Source organism: Rhinolophus hipposideros (genome assembly GCF_964194185.1).
Source record: "Rhinolophus hipposideros genome assembly, chromosome: 19".
Lineage (NCBI taxonomy): Eukaryota > Metazoa > Chordata > Mammalia > Chiroptera > Rhinolophidae > Rhinolophus > Rhinolophus hipposideros.
This window is the reverse complement of record NC_138065.1, coordinates 10,816,618-10,843,222: the sequence shown is the minus strand read 5'-3', so window position 1 is coordinate 10,843,222 and position 26,605 is coordinate 10,816,618. Positions and strand designations below refer to the sequence as shown.

General features: G+C 37.9%; 2 protein-coding genes across 2 annotated transcripts in view; both read right to left on the bottom strand.

The window, feature by feature from the left end:
• Positions 1-14,903, bottom strand: part of RSBN1 (round spermatid basic protein 1) — a gene marked incomplete at its 5' end in the record, with an annotated part of 42,164 nt that extends 27,261 nt beyond the window's left edge. The window contains 2 exons of the mRNA XM_081026027.1: positions 3,807-4,480; positions 14,195-14,903. Coding sequence (XP_080882153.1) covers positions 3,807-4,480; positions 14,195-14,903 — 1,383 coding nt within the window. The remainder of the gene's footprint in view (positions 1-3,806; positions 4,481-14,194) is intronic.
• A 973-nt stretch (positions 14,904-15,876) lies between these two features.
• PTPN22 (protein tyrosine phosphatase non-receptor type 22) overlaps positions 15,877-26,605 on the bottom strand; it is a 46,197-nt gene continuing 35,468 nt past the window's right edge. Inside the window, exons 17-21 of the mRNA XM_081026019.1 lie at positions 26,297-26,380; positions 25,927-26,042; positions 25,390-25,420; positions 21,148-21,225; positions 15,877-17,308 (exon numbers count right to left, since the gene is read on the bottom strand). Of these exons, the coding sequence (XP_080882145.1) occupies positions 17,244-17,308; positions 21,148-21,225; positions 25,390-25,420; positions 25,927-26,042; positions 26,297-26,380 (374 nt within the window). The 3' untranslated portion in view covers positions 15,877-17,243. The remainder of the gene's footprint in view (positions 17,309-21,147; positions 21,226-25,389; positions 25,421-25,926; positions 26,043-26,296; positions 26,381-26,605) is intronic.

Sequence of the window (26,605 nt, the reverse complement as noted above, 5' to 3'; positions counted from 1 at the left end):
CAACCCTGTACTGATTTTGTGACCAGCACAACCATCCACCCCTTGTCCAAATCACGTCTTTAAGACTCTCTCCTTCTCCCTCACCAAGTGCAAATAATCCCACTTTCTAACTATTTCTCAAATTTTATTCTTTCCTCTCTAGTGTCAATATACTGGACGTGGATCATTCTGATCTGGTTACCACAGTAACCTAACCAGTCTTCCTGCTTCTAATCCTATTTCCCTCTTCAATTCCATCCTCCACACTACAGTATAATCTTTGCTAATAACTTGATAGCTCTCCCCGACCAAAATTCACCAATGATTCCCCATTACTTTTAGGAAAAAGTACTCTTTTTTTAGCACATCATATAAAACGCTTCACAATCTTGATTTTTTCTGTCTCTCTGGTCTCAGATATCACCACCCTGTACCAGTCAGCGTGTACTCTTGCCATGTCAAGCTATTTGCAGCTCCCTGAAAGTGCCACATTCTGTGACATCTCTGTGTGTTTACAGAGGCTATGATTTCCTTTGCTTAAATACCCTTATTAAGCTATGTAATAATCTCCTTTCAAGACTCTACTCAAGCATCACATGCTTTAAAATGCCTTCTCTAATCACCTCTAGTCTGAGTTAGGTAACACGGCAAACTGGGCTAACCTCTGTTACAACTGTTTTCTCTTTTCATACACCTCTATGCCAGTACTTGTCAAAGTGTGTTATAATCGCTGGTTTATTCATCTAGATTGAGCTCATCAATTAGTCCTTTTAAGAACAGAATGTCTAGTACACGGTAGGTTCTCAATAAATATCTGCTGAACAAACTATCTTGAAATATCGTCATAATAATTACTATGGCTACACATTTAAACTATAATTTCCAGTAAGTGTCTCTAAGGTAATAAAAAAATTATTTCAGGGCCGGCCCAGTGGCTCAGGCGGTTAGAGCTCCGTGCTTCTAACTCCGAAGGCTGCCAGTTCGATTCCCACATGGGCCAGTGGGCTCTCAACCACAAGGTTGCTGGTTCAACTCCTCGAGTCCCGCAAGGGATGGTGGGCAGCGCCCCCTGGAACTAAGATTGAACACGCCAACCTGAGATGCCGCTGAGCTCCCGGACGGCTCAATTGGTTGGAGCATGTCCTCTCAACCACAACTTTGCTGGTTCGACTCCCGCAAGGGATGGTGGGCTGCAACTAGAAATGGCAATTGGACCTGGAGCTGAGCTGCGCCCTCCACAGCTAAGACTGAAAGGACAACTCGAAGCTGAACGGCACCTTCCACAACTAAGATTGAAAGGAAAACTTGACTTGGAAAAAAGGCCTGGAAGTACACACTGTTCCCCAATAAAGTCCTGTTCCCCTTCCCCAATAAAATCTTTAAAAAAAGGAAAAAAAAAACTTATTTCACTTTATTTTTGGTTAACAGAATTTCGTAAGACTTCACAAAACACAGAAGTCCAAAATACCTCAGGTATTCATTTAAATCCCAGCAATCTCCTCTTAAAAACATTTGAATAGCCTTCTGAATATTGTGTTAAACTGAGATATTTTAATTCCACTGACTACAGTGTTTGGACAAGTAAAAGCACGGGTCTCTTCTCCAATGGCTGAAGGAAGGAGTACAGTAAAATGCTGCACATATTGTTCAAGTGGCCTAGGTTTACACTCTGACTTCTACTTACTATTAATACATGACCTTGGATAACAATATACCCCTCCAAGCCTCAGTTTCTTTGATGGAAAACAGAGATAAAACTGCTTACCTACCACATACGTTGTTCCAAATATCCAGATATGAATGTGCAAGCATTTCTATAAACCACAAAGTGCTAAATAAATTTGAACTATTGTGTTAGTTCAAATCCCAACCTCTGCCAAAGATTATACAGGTGCAAATTTAAAAGTTTTGTAAGCTTCTTCAACCTGCCATACCTACCTCCCACTTCTCTCCAATGACTCAAGTTTCATAAATAAAATTAAATTCCAGGATCACCAGAGCATGAGAATTATTCAAAAGTCCTCAATCTTTTCATATGGTTGAAGTGTTTAATGATATTCTAATTTAATAATAATCTGACATGTTCTTAAAAAGTGATGATTTTATAAGTCTCAAAGTAAATTTCAAGGTAAGTTGTTGGTACAGTCATTTAAATTTTAGCTCCATTAAAAAAATTAATAGGAGGACAAAAATCAGCAGGGAATACTGAGCAATCAGCAGGGAATACTGAGCAATATCTTCTTTTATCAGCTATTTAGATTGGGTTTTGTCTACTGACATACAAGCTTGATCCACTATAGACTCCCTAATATGAAAGGTTGAAAGTCACCATCACAAAACCAAAACTTTTTTCCCCCAAGTTTCTGGCTTATTTCTCAGATATGCTTGCTGGTCTATCAATCAGAAAAGAAAATTTGCTGCATTTTTCTAAAGTAAAAAAGTGGCATGTTAATTCTGCTCTCAGCAATATCTCTATTTCTTCATTTAAATAGGGAAGTATGGGGACTATGGACTGTATTAGAACTATTTTCAGTCCCTTCTGTAATGTTGATAAAAATGGGTTTCCTTAACCTTCAAAGGGCAAAACTCCTTAAAAAAAAAAAAAGAAAAAAGAAAAACCAAAATCTACTACAAAAGTCAGCACTTCGGTACCTGATTGTGGTAACAAGGCCAAAATCCAAGACGAAGCCCTTTATTTCACATGGTGTTCCAACGTCTTGGGCAGCCCCATCTTGCGACCTCTCCAGTTGGGCTGCTCCTGCTCTCTCTACTGCAGAGAGAACTTCAATTAGAGAAATTCTGAAGCTCATAAATCTACACTGGATACTCCCCTCACTGGAGGCAAGGATAGTAAGAATCACTTAAAAGATTCAAATTAGACGAGGTTTCAAATAGAAGTGGCTTGAAACCTCTACAATGCAGGCAGCTGAGAGTCGTATTATGCAACAATTTATTTACCTAAAAAAAAAAAAAACTTAAGGAAAGAAATGGCAGCAAATTATTAAATAACCTGAAAAAACAGGTTATAAAATCGCAAATCTCTAAAAAGCGTAACACTCTCCACTAAATTTGGGTAGAATTTATATCTATAATATAAACTTATAGCTGACCATTCATGTTCATAATCCTCATGAAAAAGGAAGCAAGAAAAAAACTAAGATGTGTTATCAACTTCATTTTATGTCCTAAAATAACTTCAATAAAAAAATGTTTGGTTAAAAACCGCTGCTTAGGGAGGAGAGGTTTCCCTGCTGACTTAAGCCTAGCTGCCCAAGCAAGGCTTCAGAAAACGTCTTCCCCTACAACCGTGCACAGGCGGAAGGAGCAGAGGCTATGGCGGTCTTCCTGGTGACACTTCCAAGTCACATAAATAAGGTATGTTTCTGGGACAGACTGCCAACAAGTTACTGAAAGAAAAATAAAAACAGCTAAAACCTGGCAAAATAAATAAGCCAATGGCCTCATGTGTTCAGTATGACATCAAAGGTAAGTTTCCCAAAGCTACCGTGAGGCTAACAGATCTAAGTCACACCTTCCACGCTAACACTACCTGATTTGTGAAAGAATGGATTCGTTTTCAAGCTGATTTTCTAGAAAGACTTGTAATGATGTATAACGTGTATAAAGCATTTCTTAGACCAAGCAAGTCATAAGCCACATCCCAAAGAGTCTCGGCAATTCAGATTTTTCAATGAGAGAAATGAAGAATTTGAACCACCTCTACCACCATGAATTGTTACCAAGTGTGCTGGTATGTGCGATGCAACAGAATGAGGTTAACACTGTTGAGATACTGTAACTGTATTTACTACACGATGGTACCTTACCTGAGTGTGAAAATTTGAAATGGTGGTGGTTTCGATATCTTTCTTGCCCAGAATTTCCATTTTCACTGGAGTGTTGGGGAAATTAAAAGCAAAGTAGTCCAGGAAGTCGGGGAGATAAGCGGCCGCTCCATGCACTATTGCTAAAGCATAGTAAGCAGCATTTTTCTCATTTTCACTGAATGTCAAAGCAAGAAACTCCTCAGCAAATCTCTCCATCTCCATTGGAGACAAAAATGAGAGTTCATCCATGTAAGCATGAAGGACAAGAGCACCCCCATTGGACTGGTGTTCTTCATGAATAAAGTTGCTAAATTTAGTACCTGTTTTTAAGAAATTTCTACGAATAGAATGCTCCTGGTGAGTCATAAAAGGCGTTTGTACTCCCTGGGGTACCCGATATTCTTGCATGCCCAAGTTTAACCGGCACAGCTGTTCATCTTTCAGATACCTGAAGGACTCCTTATTAACTCCTGAAGTGCTATTTACTTGTCCTTGGGTGAGGATTTCCTTACTGATGCGTGTCAGCCCAGCACAGACGGTTTGTACTTCCTTATTGTACATTTTAAGGCGTCTTCCTCGCATATCTTCTCGGTGTTTCTTTTTCTTTTTCTTCTTTATTTTCTTCAAGACAAAATCATCAGCTCTCTGGGTTTTACCATTTTCATCTGGTGTTTCTGGCCACAATAATTAAAAAGAAGTTAGTTGCGAGGTCTAGTGTCAACAATACAAGTTTCTTAAGGTATTTGACCTCAAATTAAATAGCCTATTTTCAGTTTCTCTGAATTTGTCATTACAACTTACATGTTTATAAAATGAATGAGACAAAGATCTCAAAATACAATAATATTCTGGGTTGAAGAGTATGCTAAACAGTAGTGCAAAGGTAGGCATATTACTTAATATGAGTTGCAGTCAAAACTAAAGGAAATACCCAAGCAATTAATTTCACATATGCCGCAGAGTATGGTATATCTGTTCAGTAACCATTGTAAAATCTAAATCTAAACTCATCATATTTTGCTGTCAGTCTACACATTACAATGATACATACAGGTGAGTCAAACAAAGGCAAATTAAGCTGTAAGATGCCATTTTGCCTACCAAATTTGCAAGATTTTTTTTTTGGGGGGGGAGAGGTGGTACTTTCATGTACTGCTACTAGAAGTATAAACTGGTACAATTTTCATGGAGGGCAATTTGGTACCCATTAAAATTATTATGTACCAAAAGCCCTGAAAAAATTAATAATTCTCAGACCCGAAAATTCCACTCCCAAGTAAAAATTACCTAAGAAAATAACTGAAGACACATAAAGATATCCATGACAATGTTATTTAGGGAATGCACTAAATGTCTGCTAATAAGATATTGATTAAACTCTGGTACTTACATACTGATAAAATACTACCCAACCATTATAAATTACAGATGAAAAGAACTGACAAATTTCAAAGTTACAAAATGCCTACATTGTCACTATTCCAGAAAGCCTTCTCTTAATTACTCTCCCCCACCCAATTTGGATAGCTACTCCTACTCCGTATTCCCTTATTACTGTACTGCCCATCACAGCATTTACCACATTCTGTACTATTACTTATTCAGTTTTCCATCTTTCTTCTAGACTATAAGCAATCTAAGGTCAGACAGATACATATCTGTATCTATATGTAGATATATATTAACACAAACACACATATACATACATACATACACATACATCTTACCTTTCTTTCTAGAGCATCTAACACATATGATTTTATCCCATTTTTATAATATTAAAGATTCATTCATTCAAACATTTATTTAGTACCTATTTATCAAAGACACTTCTGAGCACCAGGGATACTGTGTTAACTGAGACACAATCCCTACTCTCTTGGACCTTACAATTTAATTTAGTTGGATAAGAAAAGAAAACATCAGTAAGCTACTCTAGATGCTGGGGAAGCTCACTTTGGGAGGTGACATTTAGGTTAAGTCCTAAACAATAAGATAAGCATGTTTTCCAAAGAAAATTATTCCAGGGAGAAGCAAAGGACCTAACGAGAGGAAAAAAGTCTGACTTATCTATATACGTTTTGTATATATACAACACAGAAAAATATCTGGAGAAATATATACCAAGGTGTTAACAGTAGTTATCTAGGCTGGTAGAATTATAAATGTCTACCTTTCTTCTTTTTTGCTTACCTATATTTTTAGTTTTCTACAATAAACACATTACTTTTATAATTAAAAATTTTATTTTTAATTTTAAAGGATTATCATGGATTGACAAACCTAAAATACAATGGCACCTTTTACTTACGAGTTAGAAAATATACCTAGCAAGAATGTTTTAGGATTAAATATCAAGAATGGTCCTGACCAACCTTCAAGCATGGTGTGGTATTTACTGTATAGAATTTATCAACCTAACAATAGTATTTCTCACATGACTCAACTATTTTAGTGTTAAGACAGATACTCCAATTAATCCTATTACAATACCTGGGCAGAACAAGTTCAATAAACTTTACAGTAAAAATATTTACTTGGTATAATATGTAAATATACGATAGTTGCAGTACTCCGTACAAAATCATTCCAATCACCAAATATTATAAGCTATAAAACCTTCTAAAGAAAATATTTAAAAGTGAAATTCAAACTTTAAAGTGTATAGATACCAAATGACTTTCATTCTGTTTAATAATTGCTTTTAAACAACAGAAAGAAAACTACTTGCAAACATTACTTTTAATTAAACTGAGATCATCTACTAAAATATACATATAATCAGATTATTTAAATTGGCCAGAGAAAAAGTAATCTTGTATTCTACATACAACTAAACTATAAAAATTTATTAAAGCACTTAGTAACAGTCATTTATATTTCTTACTAAATAAAATTAAACTTTTCCCATATATCAAATCAGTAATTTAGGCAATTTTCCCAAAGAATTAAATGTTAATGCCATTAAATATAAAGGTTAGACCAATTTTAAAAATCATCTAATTACCCTCTGCTAAACGTTCTAGCAATTTCACAGGGAAAAAAAAAATATCTCTGAATAGATCCTGTTATTTGAAGCTTCAGAGGAAGTATTTGGTATGCAGAAGATGAATTGTGACCTAGATCTGCCATTGAAATTAAGACCAAGGAGCTGCCCTGATTGTAACACATTTTCTATATCACTATCAGATTACCAATGGTATTTCTCATATGGCCAAGTCTCTATGGGTTTTATTTCAAAACTCATTTATACAAAAACCATTCAATTAGTCCAACAGGGTCCATCTCAAAAAAAAAAAAAAAAATAGGGAAAGGAAAAGGACCTTATTTGTATAAGGAAAATGACCTTAAATTGATTGAAATCTCGTATTTCAACATAAAAGTTTAAAATATGGAATAAATTTTTATCTACTCACTAATCCTTTTCAAATTTTAAATCTTATCTAAGGCTGAAATATAGGAAGCTCACCTTTGTTTATAGACAAATTTGAGACAACTTGTGTCCACACTAATGAATTTCCATAAACAAATAAAATTTATTTTTGAATCATTGTGGTGGCAACTAATTGAGAATGGCATTCATACAAAGTTAGTTGTTAAAGGTTATTACAGTAAGCCATCCTTCCTTTGTAAGAATGATATCGAGGTTGCCTTGCCTTGAATTAAAAATATTTAATAATTAATAATATTTAAATATTATTTAAAAACCAATGTCTGCAATATAAACGATTCAAATCAATATATTGTATACCTTAAACTTACACATTATATCTCAATTTTTTTTTAAAGTCAGTGTCTAAAGTCTTCACAATCTTTCCATTTCTGGTAGAGTGTGTTAGCTTTCCAACAGAGCATGTATTCAGACCAACTATACTTAAATAAAAATAAACAAAAAAATGTTTAAATGTTTGTCGGTTTGAACAAAATAAAATAAAACTGTGATGGAACTTAAAGAAACAGAATGTGCTCAGGAAGTAACACTAAAGTATTTCCCTACAGTGCAAAAGCTAAAATTTATTGACAACAGTTCTTTTATAAAAAAAGGAGCCAAGCTATACCATATCTGTGATTAAGGAAAGCTTTCATATATCAAACTGAGATTAAACATAAAGAGAAGTACGTACTTCTACAGAGGAAGATACAAACATTCATGTAAGAGACTAAATGCTGGCTATCTTTAAAAAGATCATTATAACTACAACTAGATCAGGGGTGTCCAAACTGCGGCCCGGGCTAACTGTGGCCTGCGATCCATTGTTAATTGGCCCACAGCAAATTCCAAAAATATATTTAGTTTACTTAAATAAACCAGGTGAGGCAAATATGTACTTCACCTTGAGTGAGTGGCCCGGCTGTTTGCGTATTTTACTGTATATGGCCCTTGGTGAAAAAGGTTGAAAAAAGTTTGGACACCCCTGAACTAGATTAATACATGGCACTATCGATGAAATCCTCATATGTGCTAACATCATATATCAACTACCAAATGGCATAATATAACATCACTATTGAAAGTTCTCATTAATGGAAAAAATTAGCTTTCCACATTACAAAATATAAATCGTAACTCCATCCTTAGGCTTGAATTATAGCTTAGCATTGAAAAATATGTAATATCTTGGGCCAGCCCGGTGGCGCAGGCGGTTAGAGCTCCATGCTCCTAACTCCGAAGGCTGCCGGTTCGATTCCCACATGGGCCAGTGGACTCTCAACAAAAAAAAAAAAGAAAAAAAAAGAAAAATATGTAATATCCTCAATTCCTCAAAATCATGGTGGACAAGCAAAACAACTATAATTTTTTATTTTAATAATCATAATAAAGAAAAAGACTAAAATTGAAAATAAATTATTTTTGGTTTTATTAAGTTCTTCTGGATCCATATAAAAACCTGACTACAAAGGAAAAACTAAAAACTGCTCATTTTGAAGTTCGTTATTTTACTAAATCATTGTACCTTTATCACATTGTCTTACTTTAAACTCCCCTTCCCCCCCCCCCCATATTATGGTGTTTAAGAGTGGCTAGCTGGATTTGAATCCCCAGTCCTAGCAGTATTACCTTTTTCAAGTTAATTTCTTTGTACTTTGTTTCGCATTGGTAAATGGCAGGGAGGCACATAATAATACTTCCTCATATAAGATGAGTGTGCAGAGTAAAAGAAACAAAGTATCTAAAGTACTTAGACTAGTCCTGGAACAAAACAAATAATACATGTTAACTGCTAGTATTTCCCGAAGGAGGTTCAATTGTGGAGGCAGTAGAGTGTGCTATTTAAGAGCAGGACAGAAAAGCACAGGTTAATATCCCCGCTCCACTGTTTACTAAGGTCTCTGGGCAAGCTCATAAATCTCTTTCAACTTTCATTTTCTCATCTGAAAACATTATCAACCCTAATATCTATCTCAGAGTTACTGTTAGGATTAAAGGAGACAATAACTATAAGGCCTTCATCACAGTATTTGACCACCATAAGTCCTCACTATCTTTCGTATCATTTTCATATTTGATAACATTCCTTGAAATAACTGGCAATAACTCTGTGCTGGAATAACTCAAAGCTAGAATTCCCGACGTAGACTACAATGTATTATACTACAAGAGAGACACCGAAAATGGAAAAACAATCTCCGAAAGAGGGAAGAAAACTATTATTCACCCGGTGTCTGCTAGGAATCATATATGTTATCTCATTTTAATTCTCAAACAAATCTCTTTACAGACAAGAAAACAGAGCCTGAAACAAGATAGGTTACTTGTATTAGGGCACAAAGCTAGGAGGTGACAACCAAGATTCAAACTCTCACATGTCTGACTCCGAAACTCACTCTTCCAATAAACTCCCCTCTCCTTTCTTTCTGCCTTCTCTGTTGACCCTTGAGACCACTCCCATTAGAAGACCAACGAAAATGACCTAGTAGTTACAACTAATGGACTTGAGGTAGCTTAGAAGAACCTCCAATAACGGAGCATGACATCAACAAATATTTTACTGAGTGCCCGCCCACTACATAGCTCAGCATGATCACAAAGATGACATTATGTTCCACAAAAATCTTCATACCCTTAAAGGCTTTTTCGCCTCCTTCTGGGTAAGGAAAAGTATCAGTCCCTGAAATTGTTGCTCTGATCAATGAGAGATTATCAGTTTATTTCAGTTCTCTGTATAATCCCCAAACAACCCCTCTTCTATCACCAAAAACAAACCCCGTTTCTGGATTTAAAATCCCTGCCAAGAGCTTTTTGACATCATAGAACATTTCAATTAGTTGTCTGACTTAGGAGCACTCCCTGTGATAGCTGTTGGGCAGTTGATCAAAGATGGAAAAAATGTGAGAAAGGAAGGCTGACTCACAAGGGAATAAGTAGAGCAATCCTGTCATTTAACGACACTGGAGAAGAGAGTTACAGAAATTGACTCCCCCCTTTCCTTTTTTAAAAAAATATATTACTAAAATCATAAATTAAACCAAGAATAGTTAAAAAAGAAGCATTACTGCTGATGGGGTTTTTGGAGGAAGTTTGTTCTATGCTTTTAATGAACAATAAGAGGGAGAGAAAAAAAGATTTCAAGACACAGGTAACTGTCAGTTTAATTAAGACTCAAGCAGGCTGCTTACAAGAAATAAAAAACATTTTAGTATCTCCTCATTAACTTAATCCAGTGTGCTTCCTGGAAAGTCAAAAGCCAACTAGACCATGAGTCAAAAAACTGGGTTATAGATTCAGTTCTATCACTTACTGACTAGAAAACTTCCAGCGTGCCACTTTACCTCTTCGAGGATATATGGATGGCAAACGATGACATGAAAAGATGTTAAATATCCCTAGCCACTGGGGAAACGCAACTTAACTGTATGACGAGCTGTCACTATACATCTAGTAAAACAGATAAAATAAAAACGGCAATGAGCATCAGGCAGTGGCAAGGATGAGGAGGAAGTGGCTCTCACATCGCTGGTGGGGCTGTACACTGGTACAGATAGTCTAGAAAATAGTTTGGTAGTATCTTTTTAAAAAAAAAAAACACTAAACATACACTTACCACATGACCCAGCAATTGCGTTCCCCGAGAAATGAAAATTTACATCCACACAAACACCTGAACGTGAATGTCCCCAGAAGCTTTATTCACAAGAGCTGCCTGGAAACACGCAAACAGCCCTTCAAGAGGCGGATGGTTAAACTAGCATACATCGATAGCAGGCTGCTACTGAGTAGTGGAACGAGTGCGCTACCCACACACAGTAACTGGAATGGCTCTCAAGGACATCATGCTGAGTGAAAAAAATCTCCCAAGATGACAGACTGTGTGATTCCATTTATACAATCTCCAAATGATGACAGGACAGCGTTGGTGAACACATCGGAGGTTGCTCAGTTAGGGGAGGTGCCCAGGACTAGAAACGGGTGACACTGGGGGATCTTCGAGGTGACGGAATAGTTGTGCATGTGGACTGCAGTGGTTAAGCTACTCTACAGGTGATGGACTGGCACAGACGTACATACATACCATTACGTCAGTGTCCATTTCCTGATGTTGACAGAATAGTTACGTAAGATGTAACCACTGGGGGTAACTAGTAAGAACCCCTCTGTACTATTTTTGCAATTTCCTGTGAATATTTAATTACCTCAAAATAAAAAGCTGAAGAAGTTTCTGAAAATCTGAAGATAAGGGAAGGCATAGTAAAAAACAAGGGTGTAGGCACTGTCCTTCCCAGTCTTAGTTGTTTCAAGGACCAAACACGATAAAATAACAAAAGGCAGTTTTAAAAGTGCCTCACTAATATCAGCCAGACACTGTTTTAAGTGCTTCCCACGTATTGCCCCATTTAAACCACATAACAACCTTATAAAAGAAATACCACAACCCCATTCTACGAACAGGAAAAGTGAAGCTGAGGGAGGTTAAAGGAATTTGCCCTCGATCACACACACAGCAAATGGTGGAGCCATGATTTAAACTCAGATTGACTCCAGAGGCATGCCTCCTGCATACCACTGTAACAAGTATAAAGTGGTTCAGTGAAAAAAATACAAGGTATCCAAAGTGTGTGCAAAAGCCTGGACTAAACAAGGTTAAAGCAGGTTGTTTTTCTGGAGGGTTTTCAGAACTCTTAAAATGCCAGTGTGTGTCATACATCTGGAGGCCAGGGTATAGGGCTTTCCCCCAATGTATGTGGCCAGGAAGCCTTCCCCCGGCCCCAAAATATATTTCAATAATCTCTCATTCAAAAGTTAAAAGTTTAAAGTGGACTTATTATGGTGATCATTTCACAATATATACAAATATTGAATCATTATGTTGTACCCCTCAAATTTTTAAAAAGTTTAAATGACCTGATCGTAACCCACTTCACAGATTGGCAGACTACAAACGCTTCCAGCTGTGCTGTCCAATATGGTAGCCACTAGCCAAAAGGAACAATTTAATTATAATTAAAATGAAATTAAATAGAAAATGCAGTCCTCAGTCACACTAGCTACATTTCTTCCAGATTTGGTTCAAGGGCTACATCTGACTAATGACCACCATATTGGACAACACAGATATAAAACGTTTCCATCACTGCAAAAAGTTCTGGTGGACAGCACTGTGTTAAAGATTTGCTTTTGTTTGTTTTTTCGGAGAACACGGGGTCTATGCAATCTTCAGAGAAGTACATTGTGAATTATTAGACATGTAATTGCCACTATCCCCCCATAAAAGGGGGGCTAGGTCAGAAACCCTTGAATGGGCCTGGGTACTGGCACTGATGCCAAGGGAAAGAAGTGGGTAAGGTGAATAGCAAAAAGAGAAAGCAACATCGGACTGCTGGGGGTGAAGCTTGAACTGGGATTCAGGAGGTCTGGGTTCTACTCCCTATTACGCCAATGATTTATCACATTTAAAAAAAATATCTGTGCTTGGTACTACTTTGAGCCTCAGGTTTCTCTTCTACTACACAAGTCTAATTTGGCTCATCTCTAAGATTTCCTCTAGCTGTGTGGTTAAAACAGAAACACATACACAACGCACACATGAAATGAGGTGAGAAATAAAGGTAATGGTAAAAGAGAGAAAGCTCACTGCATATTGATGGTGGCAACTGGCACGCCTGTCAGCTGGACACAAATTCTATTCCTAAGAATAAGACTTGCATACCTCCAAAGGAAGAAAGATTTAATTTAATTCCGTAAACACGTATTATTATTTGCAATAAATTGAACTATTTTGAGGTAGCACCCAAAAAAGGAATAAAATGATTAGCCTTAAATTAAGATCAAATATATGAAGGAATCCAAGACTCCCAATACTTTAGATTGAAAGGCTTGTACATTAGCACGTAACAACCTAACCGGCCCAGCACCAAGAAACACAGAAGTATCTTCAACTCATGAGGAGATACAACTAACAAATTATGTAAAATTATATACAAAGTATAAACACATGGTATAATCAAAATTCATACCCTCCACCCCTTTGTTGTACAAAGAATATAAATAAATGCTACAGGTACTTGGAAATAGGAAGGCACGTTTCTGGGCCAACCTAATTTCTCCAGAACCCACGCTTAACTAGGTAGTCCTACATTTTCTGGATTAAACATTCTTGACTTTCGTGAGGATTACTGGAATCAAATAAATTCTCAATTTGTTGGGACCAGACAGAATAAAACGCCAGCTGGAATTCCTGCATCCACTGCTTCCACTCCTGCACACTTGCCACTTTTCAGAGGCAGGGTTGGTCCTATTTCCCAGGATCAAAGGGAAGCGAAAAACCTCCCCCATCCCTTTTATGAGAATTAAGATCTAATATGAAACTGTGTAATGACTTTTATTCCCTGGATTAAAAAGAAACGCGGATAAACTGCATGTGACAGCTTACCTTGCAGAAACTAAGGCAACCCAGTGAGTCTAGTAACGTCTCGCAAGCATTCAAACTCATCCAAGCCCCACACCCCCCCCCCACGCGGGAAGATGTCGGGGCAGAGGAGTGAACAGGAAAGCTTTTCCATCACGGAAAACAGGAAGGAAGGTCTTTCGCGACAAGCCTTTACTTTGGAAAGGCAAGTTTTTAATACTCCGTCTACTAATCCCACGCCAAGGACCGCACCGCGCGGAAACCCTGCCTGATTTGAAAACAAACGTTGGTCAAAGCTGGGGGGGGCAGGGGGGGGCGCTGGTCCGGGGGTGAGGGCGTAACTGACAGCTCGGCCCGGCAGCCCGAAGCCTCAAGTAGGTCAGACCGCGTCCACGGTCTGAAACCCAGAGTCGCGCCCCCGGGCTTGGGGGCGCAGAGCGGCGGGCGGTCCCCCGGCAGGGGGCTGGCGGCTCGCAGCGCTAAGGGGCGGGGTGTCGCTGCTCAGACCCAGGGCTCGGGCCCGGGCGGTTCGCCCGCTCTCACCTCGCTTGGCGGCCTTGATCACAGCCACCCCTCCGGTCCTCTCGCCGTTTTCCTGCTTGTCCTTGTGCTTGAGATCGCCCGGGACGCCGGAGCTGGGGTCCCCGTCGGAGCCGCGGTGGTGATGGTGCTTGTGCCGCTCCTTGTGGCCCTTGTGCTTGGGCCCGGCCGCGCTCACCGTCAGGGGCGAGAAGGTGAAGAGGGCCGACGTGCCCGGGGCCGGGAGCGGGGCGGCGGCGGAGGGCCCGGCGGGGGCCAGCGAAGGCGGCGGCGGAGGCGGCAGGAGCAGAGGCTCAACGGGGCCCGGGAGGGTCGGGGCTGCGTTCGGCGGCGGCAGCGGCGGCCCGGGATGTTGGCGGCTGCGACGCCGCCGGTGAGGGGGAGCGAGAGGGGGCTCCTGGCTCGGCCGCCCCCGCTTCTCCTGCGACCCCCCACTGCTCGCTCGGCGCTGCCGCTTCACTCCCCGCGGCGAGACCCCAGCGTGGGGTTTCTCCTTCCCCTCTTTGTCCCGCTCCTCCTGCGACGCCACCGCCCGTACTACGCGCACCGCTCCGACCTGCGCAGCCATTTCACCCACAAACACACATTTAAATGGCCCGACCGCCCCCCCGTCCGTGTATCGCGCAAGCGCTATCCGCGCACGGCCCTCTGGGCATTGGAGTCTCTCCTCTGCCCTCCACTTATCGGCCTCTCTTGGTCCGGAGCTGAACATGCCGGAAGCGGCCGTTCCCAGCGGTTCTCCGCAGGCCTCTCCGCCGCCGCTCTATTGTAAGCAGCCTGGGCCGCGCACAGCCTCATGGGAGCGGTAGTTCCCCGGCGTCCCCGCCGCCTTCCGGGCTCCCGGAGGGGCGGAGCGGAAAGAGAGCGTGCGCCGAGTCACGCTCCGGGCTGCGACGCAACCGCCGCTGGGCGGAGAGTTGCCGCCAACCGCCTCAACGGCCCAAACAATGTTAATGGTGTTCAGAGTCCGGCGGCGCGTTCTCCTCCTCGCCTTCGGGTGCCCTGCGTCATGTTACGCGGAGTTGGTGGTCTCCATGGTTACTTTGAAGTTTCGTATTCCTCTCCTAACCTTTGCGAGGTAAAAAGAATCTTCGGCCTTTTCGTCTTAAACAAGCGGAGGAGAGGAAAGGGGAACTTAGGAGTATGTGAAATGAGGACGATTTTGCTTTAAAATCTAAAGGGGCTGCGGTTCAGGAATGTTTGGAACCGCCCCTCGGGCATTGCCATGGTTACAGCCGAGGGCGTGGCGAGGCAGGTGCGGGCGCTGCCTGGGCGCCGCGTGCGCGCCTGCGACCTCGCGGTCCACCTGCAAAAGTAAGAGTCCGTCGTTTAGTTTTAACTCATTCTTACAGTGAGAGGGGGAAATCTAGATGGAAAACCATCTTTTCTATTTTTTTTAAAGGTTTTTCAAGTTGTAAGGATAAGGTTGCATGCATTGGAGAAGTGTGTCTACCAGAGAACACTCCAGAAGTTGTCACTGCTCTTCACCAAGGTTTCCGCTCAACAATGCATTGACAATTTCACCCTCACTTCCACTTTTACCTAAGATTCTTTTAACATATTTGGTCCTTGATAAAGATATTTGGAAATAACTGATTCCAGTGAAGTACTCTGATGAAATTACCGTGGTTTGTTAACCACCGGTGCCCGGAGAAGTGTTCAGCGGAATGAACACTACAGGAAAGTTAGTTTGAAAACAAAGTTTATTGAATACCAATTGTGTACATTATACTACAATAAACAAGTAACAATATTTTATCCAATTTGCGTCTTCATTAGGCTTTCTAAATGAAAAATATTGAAGGACAAATGCTGTTTCAAGTACCATTTCATGCTCCTAAAAGTTATAAACTTTTAGTTTTTAAAAAGTTAAATCATTAGGACTTAGGGAGATCCTTTGTAACACCCACTAACTTACTTGTTACTTAAAATTACATTTGAAAGATCAGATAGTCTTAAATTATGGCAGATCCATATTCATACAGAAAATTTTTTTTAATTAGTAGTACCTCTGATTGGTTGGATATAAGTTGCACATGTTTATATAGAATCTTTGAAGTAAAGAAAATGCTACTAAAAGAACTATTTTAGTATTATTCTAAATTTGGTAATTGAATGACTGGTTAAAACTTACCAGGAATGTAATTAAACATCTTGTTAGTTGGTATATACAAATAAAAAATTATTACAGTAATTATTTACATATTTTTTTCTCTTAAATATAACTTCTCTATAGTTTCCACAACATTTGGGAAGATGTGCAAGGTACACTCCATTTAGACAAAAATAGCTCCCAGGGAATATTCATTCTCAAAAGCAGTAATTTTATACTAAAACCACAAGATTTTTTTTTTTTTTTTAAGATTTTTTTTTATTGGGGAAGGGGAACAGGACTTTATTGGGGAACACTGTGTACTTCCAGGAATTTTTCCAAGTCAAGTTGTCCTTTCAATCTTAGTTGTGGAGGGCGCAGCTCAGCTCCAGGTCCAGTTGCCATTGTTAGTTGCAGGGGGCGCAGCCCACCATCCCTTGTGGGAGTAGAACCAGCAACCTTGTGGCTGAGAGCCCACTGGCCCATGTGGGAATCGAACTGGCAGCCTTTGGCGTTAGGAGCATAGAGCTCCAACCGCCTGAGCCACCGGGCCAACCCCACCACAAGATTTTTTAAGACACTTTTTATAGTAAATGCTGGCAATGTAGACATTTAATTGAGATCCAATTCTTACAAATTTTTAAAGTTTATATAGAAAAGTAAAGTCAAATAAAAATAAATTCTAAAAATGAAAAATAAGTCCATTCTAAAACTTTCTCATACAGCATTCTCTAACATAAGCTCTAGTGACAAACTTTTTTGCGGTTTCTAACCCACTGTAAAGGAGACTAAATGTAAAACTTCTGGCACTTATTTGCGTATTGCTTTTCTTTTAAAAGCTATCAACACATTACCATATCTTCATGGTTGATAGTATGAATATAGAGCACTTATTTTAGCTTGCCGTATTCTAGTCATTTTATTTGCAGATGCACTTGCAGCCTATCGTCCAAAGCTGTGTTAAATATCCCAAGTTGGTGGTGGGTTCCTTGGTCCTTTTGGTTTTGAAAAACGATTTGCAAATCCTGGGAACAAAAATAAAATCAAGGGTGAAAAGGGGGAAGGGATTAAGAAGTACAAATTGCCAGTTATAAAAACATCACAGGCATATAAACTACAGCATTGGGAATATGGTCAATAATATTGTAATAACTATGTATGGGGCCAGATGGGTACTAGATTTATCAGGGTGATCACTTTGTAAGTTATATAAATGTCTAATCACTATGCTGTACATGCGAAACTAATATAATATTGTATGTCAATTGTAATTGAACAATTTAAAAAAAAAGTTTGTAATAAAACTGAATGAAAAAATAGTCTTTTTTAAATAGAAATAATTTTAGAGTGTACTATATATGCAAATACATGGATTTTTTTCCCCCAAAGGTTAGGCAGTATCTTTGATCAATGTAGTAAGAGATTGTAAAGCTATTATAGTAATTGAGTTAATGCTTAAACGATAACAATAGAATACTAATAACATTTTAAATTTGTAGAACACTTACAAATTTAATAATGGTAATAATTAGATAAAGAACCCTGGTTAGAATAGCCTTTGGTAATTCAGCATATAATATCCTTTTCTTCTCAGCTTTGTTGAGATATTACTGACATATAACATATGTAAGTTTAAGGTGTACAACATAATGATTGGATACACTTAAGTATATATTGTTAAATGATTACCACATTAAGGTTAGTTAGCACCTCTATCCCCTCACATAATGATGGTGATGACATTTACGATTTAATCTCTTAACTTTCAAGTACACAGTACTGTTAGTTACAGTTACCATGCTGTACATTAGATCTCCAGAACTTACTCATCTCATAGCTAAAAGTTTGTACCCTTTGATCAACATTTTCCCGTTGCCCTCACCCCCGCCTCTGGCAACCTACTCTGTATTTCTGAGTTCAGCTTTTTTAGATTCCACATACAAGTAAGAACATAACAATATTTGTCTTTTTCTTTCTTACTTATTTCACTTAGCATAATACCCTCAAGATCCATCCATATTGTCACAAAAGGCAGGATTTCCTTTTTTATGGCTGAATAATATTTACATATATAACTTTCTTTATCCATTCATCTGCCATTGGACACAGGTTGTTTCTATGTCTTGGCTTTTGCAAATAATATTGCAATGATGGGGTGCAGATATCTCTTCTGAGATAATGATTTTATTTCCTTCAGATAAATACCCAGAAGTGGGATTGCTGGATCATTTGTTAATTCTATTTTTAATTTTTTGAAGAATTTCTGTACTGTTTTCCACAGTAGCTGCACCATTTTACATTTCTACCAACAGTGCATAAGCGTTCTCCTTTCTCCACAGCTTCTCCAACACTTGGCTCTTGTCTTTTTGAAAATGGCCATTCTCACAGGTGTGATTTTGATTTGCATTTCAGAAATGGGAAGTTTCGATTTCAAAAAATAAGCGCTATTACTTTATGCAATTGTATTAAACCCAGTTATACATCTACTTCAAGCCAGAAAGCCCTCGATTTACTCAGAGATTATGTTTGAAAAGCTTAGAAAAAAATAAAGTAATAAACAATCCTGAAAAACTTAAGTATGTAATTAATCATTTACATCTCTCCCTCAAATACTCCTCCCCCACCTGCCCCAAAGAAGGAGGATGAAAAATTTTGCACAACCAATGAAGTCTATTTCTGGGTAGTTTCAAAATATACGAGTATGAAAGTTGATGACATTGGTTCTTTATCACTTCAGCAACATATGACTTCCCTTTTCTTTGATGGAGGTATATTTTCAAGGTACTCTTGCACTTCGCAACTTTAGGGGTTCAGATGGAGAAATGAAAGATGTGAAATGCAAAAGCAGAACAGAGAATGGAAAACTCGAAGATAATTCCCATTACTGTTTAATTTCATCAACTTAAAAAATTATGGGTATTATTATATACTTTGCAGAACTGATGAAGGCATTAGATATTTGTTAAAGCATCCAGCACAAATCTGGCACATAGTAACAAACTAAAGTGTTGCTTACATCTGAACCACAAAAAACAAAACAAACAAACAAAAACTATACCAGACCTGGAAGAAAAGTAGAGTAGGGAAGAGGAAAAGAAGATAGAAACAAGAAACCCACTAAAATTTATTAATGGTGGTGGTAAAAAAAAAAATGGGGAGGGGACACAATCTATCTAGTTCATGTACATTTTACTCCTCTGTGGTAAAAAAAGATAGAAGGAAAAATATTTCAGGTTAAATAGTTTCCCACAATAGTCACAAAATCATCCATTCAATCAAGATAGCTTGACTGTAACCCAAGTGGACTGAAAATAGAACATAATATGCAAGTACTCAGTATCTGAAAATTGAGGAATACCTACATTCCCTCTTTTTCATTGATCACATCTAAGTAGTTTAGAAAACTAGTGAGCTACCTTTGTTTGCATGTAGGTCAATTCAGGGAAAATTACAATGTTTATAAACCACTGGGTTTTTTCAGTCAAATGTAAATACTTTTTTCAGTATCTTTACAATTTATATTGCCTTCTTTGTAAAAGAGAGCCAATGAAAAAGTTATGTGCTGCTTTTTAAGGAAGTAAAACGTTCAACTTTGAGAAGAAACAACATGGAAGCAGCTAACGTTTTATCCTCATAGTAGATCACAGACTGTTGTAGTTAGGAGGGGCATGAGTTCCTCATGGTATCACTGAGAGAAAAGAAGGAAACGTTTGCGTTCCAGGCAAAATTTGCCTTTTTCATAGGTTATGTAACATCCTATATGAAGTTTTTAACTAAATTATTTCATAAGAATAATAACGTTTTTCTAATTATAACTTCTTTTTCCCACTTACAACATTTTAAACCTGAGGGTTAATGTAAGCCAAATAAAATTTTACAGCCCACGAAACAGATCCAGAGATTCTAGTTAATTATCTTGCCGAGGTAAGATAGGGACCACAATCCAAGTGTGGCACACAAAATTGTTCCTGCTTCTTCCTGAGGAATAGGATTGCATGTGTGTAACTGTCTGTGCAGCACTGTTACATTTCCCAATCTCCCTTGCAGTTCAGATAGATGGAGCACACATCTAAGTTCTCTTCAGAGAACGTGAGCTGACCTGACGTTGCCACTTCCAGGCCAGTGGCTTAAGAACAAAAGAGGAGGCCCCGTCTCTTCCTGTTTTTCTCTCACCTGCAATTTGGGTATGGCAGCAACCCAATTCTGACCGTACAGATAAGGGCAATATCACAGAGCAGCGGTTCTCAAAGTGGTGTCCCCCAGATGCTCTCAGGAGTCTTTTTTGGTTAATAATAATTTTGAGCAGTAATGTCCTACATTAACTGCTAAACTTATTACAAAAAATTACAGCATCATGAATTTGTCATGTAGAATAGAATGTTTAAAATAATATACAAATATTTTATGTTTATAGCTTATATTTGGGGTGACTGGACAAACAGTTCCTTTAAACTGTCAGAATTGTGCCTCGGCACCTACTGTTGAGTTCTATAAGATTCGATGGCAGCAACTGCTGTTTCTTCTCATCACACATCTGTATTTTTTATACCTCTGCTTAGGTATGAACTAGAGTATTATAGCATCTCAGAATTTTTTTCCTTTGTCTAGTCACATTCATTTACTACATGTCAATCATTTCGTTACCTAGTGTTATTTTCCACATATGCTAGGAAATTCTATGTAATAGAATATATAGTCCTAGGCAAGATGTTAAGAGGTAGCTGAGGTCAAAAATTACAAGATAAATTGCGTGGAAAATAATACAAGTACCTAAGCATCCAACCTCAAACCATATTTAAAGCTGTATCTCTTATAATAATTTAGATAAACTTTTTTTTAACTTGCTGGAAAATAACACACATACCAAAATTCAGTAAAGAGCTGGAGTTATTTGACTGAACAGAGTCTGCAGGCTTGTTTGGTGAGGAAGAATTACAGAGACCTAGAATCCAAAGAAAAAATATAAAGGAAAGAATGAAGACAAATTCAGATAACTTTATCAGACCACCTAAGGTTGAGATCAAACATTTCCTCTAAGCTAATTAATTCTCCCAAATAGACATGTCACTATCAAAGCTAACAAAATATTCATGCTTGCAAGTGGGTTGACACTATAATCTCATTTTTCTGTGTGTATTTTTTAAAAGTTTCTTTTCTTTGCAGATTGTTTATATAGTAAAGCCCAACACTAAAGAGAATCAGCAAAGGATTCAGGAGGAAGAGGCATTATATTATGAATCAACTTTTTTTGGGATTCACATTTTGGCTTTCGACCTTACTTTGCACTATTACCATTCATAGTACACTTTTAAATCATTTGTTCTCCACATTAGTTCATCCATGGCGAGTCTGTGATTTTTCTTATACTATCCTCTACTCCCAGAATATCTTTCTTCACTTTCCAGTCTGTTTTTTTCAATTACAGATGACTCTAGTTAGGCCCAGAATCTCCCGAAAGCATTATGTTTCTTTGTTTTGCTATTTTAACTACTTACAGGTAGGCTCAAAAATGTATTTCTCTTCCCAGCACCTTAACATATTCACGTATCAGTTCTGCCCAATTTTGAAAACAATCCAGGGAAAACATGGCCTACATTTTTCAGGAGCACTGGCTAGCAGTGAAAAAAGATACTTTCAGGTTTGTATAAACTTCCTAAGAAATAGCACATAATTGGGGAGAAATTACTAGTTGCCTTGTTTGTTTGTTTGTTTTCAACATTTTCAGAATGTAGTATGTAGTATGAGGACTGCATATGTTTGTATACACACACCTAATACTAGGATTCTAGAAACACCTCCCTGTTCCTGGAGGTACTTGAGTGTGAGCAGTAGAGTACATACTGAATTTTAATCAGATTCAATCAAATATATTTTTATTGAATACCTACTATTTGCCAAGCATTGGGCACTGACTATAGACTTATGAATAAGAAGGCGAGAAAGTTCAGGAGATATCAGTCATCTCTACTGCATTTGAGCTGAGTTATACACATCCCTCAGACAGAAAACAATGGTCCCAAAAGGTAATACTGGTTTTTTACAATAGGAGACAAAGATATATATATATATATATATATAAAAATATATATATATGGAGAATCTTATATATATATATATATATATATATATGCTGCTTATATATATATATGTATATATATATGCTGCTGTTTTGCATATTGGCCCCTTGTCATAGATATTTTTATGCCACCTGCCCAGCATTATTTCCTTCTTCTTCTGATAAAAGAATTTGAATTTTCCTTTAGGAAATCACCCCTCCTCAATTTGCAGCTTCTAGACTTGGGGTGGAGCTGATTCCACCCTTCGATGAAGGAACTGACCTATGACTAGGGCTCATTTTCAGTTGATACTTTGCCACGGTCATGGTCACACCAGTTGTTTCAGGTCTGACCTCATTCCTTATTGGTCAGTGTCCACGTGTAACAATTATTAAATATTATGTATGACACTGTCCTGCTTAATCAAAGGCAATAATTGGTTCAGGGGTGGGCAAATGAACCAAACCAAGACAATGAGGCCCAATTGACACTAGTCATCAGACCGTTGTTTGAACAACCAGGAAAACTCATTTTTCCATCATAAACCTGAAACCACATGGTAAAAACCTGCCTATGAATGAGCTAACACAGAATGAAACAAAGCTAGGAGATACAGAATGAGATATCAGGTTCTGATCACATCACATGAACTCTTGGTTACAGGCCAATAAATTTCCCTTTTCTGCTTAAGCTAGCTTAAGCTGAATGTTCTGTCACTTGCAACTGAAGAATTTCTGAACAATTAAAGTTTCCCACCCAAAATAGGCATCAGGCATCATGATTGACAGTTTTGACTCCTGTGACCCTGTAATTCATTCTCCATATAGCAGCCAGAATGGTCTTTCTAGAAAACAGATCATTTAACATCTCTGCTTAAAATTGTTCTGTGACCTCACATTGGGTCATTAATATGACCCATAAGGATGTAATCACTTCCCCACCATGTCCACCATCTTTTCAGCCACACCTCACTCCTCTCTCTTAATACCCCACAGCTTCCTTTGAGTTCCTACAACACACCAAACTCACACCTCAGAGCTTCTGTATATGCTATTCCCTCTGGCTGGCTGCTCCTTCACATGTCAGGGCCTCCTGGATCATTCATTCTAAAATAGGTCCCCTTTGTTATTCTCTCTCATAACTATTCTCTGGGTTTCTGCATAGCATTTATCACAATGTGCTATTATATATGTATTTATGAATTTACTTTAATGTCTGAATACCTCACTAGACTTAAGTTCCACAAAGGTAGAGCCCAGTATATGTTTTGTTCACCATCATATACTCAGTGACTTGTCGAATGCCTGGAACATAGTAGGCATTTGGTGAATAGTCAGTGAATGAATGACTATATATATGTGTATATACACACACACACATATATATATATATATATATACACACCATGCTTCCCCAAAAAAAAGACCTAATCTGAAAATAAGCCCTAATAAGATTTTTCAGGATGACATCCCCTGAACATAAGCCCTAATGCATCTTTTGGGGCAAAAATTAATATAAGATCCAGTCGGGGGAAACATGGCATGCATATATATATATACATACACATAAAGAGAGACAGAGACTAGGTTGTTTAGATGCTAGCTTAAAACTAATTTCCTAATTTCATAAAAATCCTAACAATTTTTATGAATCGTAGTTTCATAAAAAGTAGGACCAGCTTTAACTACAAACCAGGAAGAAAGCCAGGCTAAAGGGAGACCTTAGGGAATTCAGGAGTCATGAACCATGTGAGAGGGGAAGAGGACACATATGCAAGTACAGGCAGATAAGTCTAAAGCTTCAGGATCAATTTTGGAGCCAAGCATTGTTCTTCATTTAAGGACAAAAGACCAGTGGATGAGGGCAGCTGAGAAACAGAAATTAGCCTAGATATAGAGAATGACCTGGGAGCTCTTTCTTAGAAGACTCAGAATCTCACAGAGTCCAATATCTCAAATCCGTGCCAACTTACATCTACCTGAAGTTTCTGTGTCTTTATTTGGTATACCCAAGACAGTGTTGGAACTAGAGAAAGTTTTCTTTTTTGTTTGTTTGTTTGTTTGTTTTAAGGGAGAGAAACCTGGGTGCTTCATAAGCTAAGCTGATTAAACCAATCTTTGGTTGGCTATTCAGGTCTCTCATTTCTTTGCTTTTAACTTTAATTCTCCTGTTTTATACTATAATTTCCTCTAGAAATGTTTAAATTCTCTTTCGACTGGCTTTAGAGGAAAGTATATTTTCTTAGCCATCATAGGTGAGAAATAAGTTCGTTTCAGAGATCAAATATGTCAATGAAAGCAGATTAACACAAGTTTACGAATAGGAAGATACAGTGAAATCTCAGAAAAAAAGAGAGTAAGACTCAGATATAAACCAGAAAATACTGAAAATCAAGATTTCTCAGTGTTCTTTGTCCCTCCATAGAACACCAGTATAATACCAAGTAGCTGGTCCCCGATGATTAACCAAATGGATCAAATTTATAAAGTGTTTCTCAGCATGTTTTTTATACTTTGTAGTTGTAAATAAGGATTTCTAAGATAATCAATTTCCCACAGTTTCAGAAGTTTTGTTTTCATTACAATATGGCAAAAATAGCAAGCAACAGGCTCATAATAAGCAACAGGCTCATAATACTTGGTAAAAATGGAAACATGTTAATATTTTGCTTACTTCATTAAATCAACACATTTGTTTCACAATATGCTTTGCTGTGACTGTTTTCAAAGAAAATACATTTGAGGTTAGACTGATGGGAATTTTAAATAACACACTTGGATGATAGCATCTTAGGATGGGTAGAAAGTGCCAAACATCATACTGTTTTCTCTGTCTATCAAACAGAAGCTAACCCCCTTTACTCCCTATCCAATATTACCATTGTGGAATCCGCAGTACAAGATTTGGGGGTGACTGTTATGATCCATAGGATCTTAGTGAGGTGCTGTTTAGTAATAGTATTGGCTTTTTCAGAGTGGTTACTTAACGAAAAATTACAGAATTATGAAAATGGTATGTATATTCTAAAAAATAAGTGTAAAGAAACTTACTTTTCTTCATGTTTCGCAAAATTTTCAAACTCTACAAAAATGAAGAAAGGAAAATGTTAGTTTTTTCCTGTGAAATCCAAAATACTTCAATCGAGTAGAAATATATGCTTCAGTCAAATTTCTTGAAATTCCTAATTTCCTGAAAAATAGCCATCAAAACGCCAAAACGATTCTTCCATCTTGCCATTTTGAACTCAGTGCAAAGTCTCCACTTGATTTGATCTTGTTCTTTTTCCCAACCATGTGAGAATCACACTATGTATTTAGAAATAGTGCTATCAGATTATCAGCAGGGGAATGGGGGGGAGAATTGATGGTTTTATTGGGTATGCTTTAAACTAAACTGTTTTTTTTTTCTTTTTGGTTTCCTTCTATTAATTTTGATTGTCATGAGAACAACAATAGATTTTAGTGGAGATATTTAATCTAATTTTCTATCTTAATGCTGGCAGCCAGCAGGGGAAGGGGGACAGGGAAGGGAAAACACTTTCAGTAATAGAAAGCCTCTGACATGTTTCCGTAAACTCCCTTCTTTACCTTACTCCTTGTGAAACTTTTTCCAGGAGTCTTCAGTGTCTGTTTTGAAGATGTTGAATTTTCCATGGTGTTAGGATAGCTAGTAGGGTAAGCATCTATAGGCGGAACCTGCATATCTAAAAAAAAAAAAAAAAATATGTTTTGTTGCATAGCTTCTTAAGCCTTCAGGTTATATATATACACGTACATATTTAGTAATTCTAAGCTTGGCATTTTTATGCATTATTTTTACAATACATTACGGGTTTTTTAAATGTATTACTTTTATTTAATCTTTTCTTTGTACCTTTTTCACTTAAGTCCTATTTAATGTTAACCTCTTAACAGTCTTGTTCTTATAACTTTTTTAAGAGAAAGTACTGCCACTTACAATCCTCATCAGAAAGAAAAAAGGACTCTCGGGTTCTTTCTGGAAGTGGAGGTGGGGGAGAAGAAGATCGATCTTGACGTGTATCTGTGATAAGAGTATACAGCAAAACACAAAAAAATCTATCACTTAAAAGTCCTAAGCGAAGGACCCCTCTTTGGTTTTGTATAACTTTCCCAATTTTTCAAAATTAACCTACAACAACCAAATAAAAAATTATCTGAATAAAGACTGGAGCCTCAAGAACCTTGTTTTTCTAGCTCTTTAGCCAATGAGCTTCTGATTCATCACAAACTTGTAGCTCACTTACAA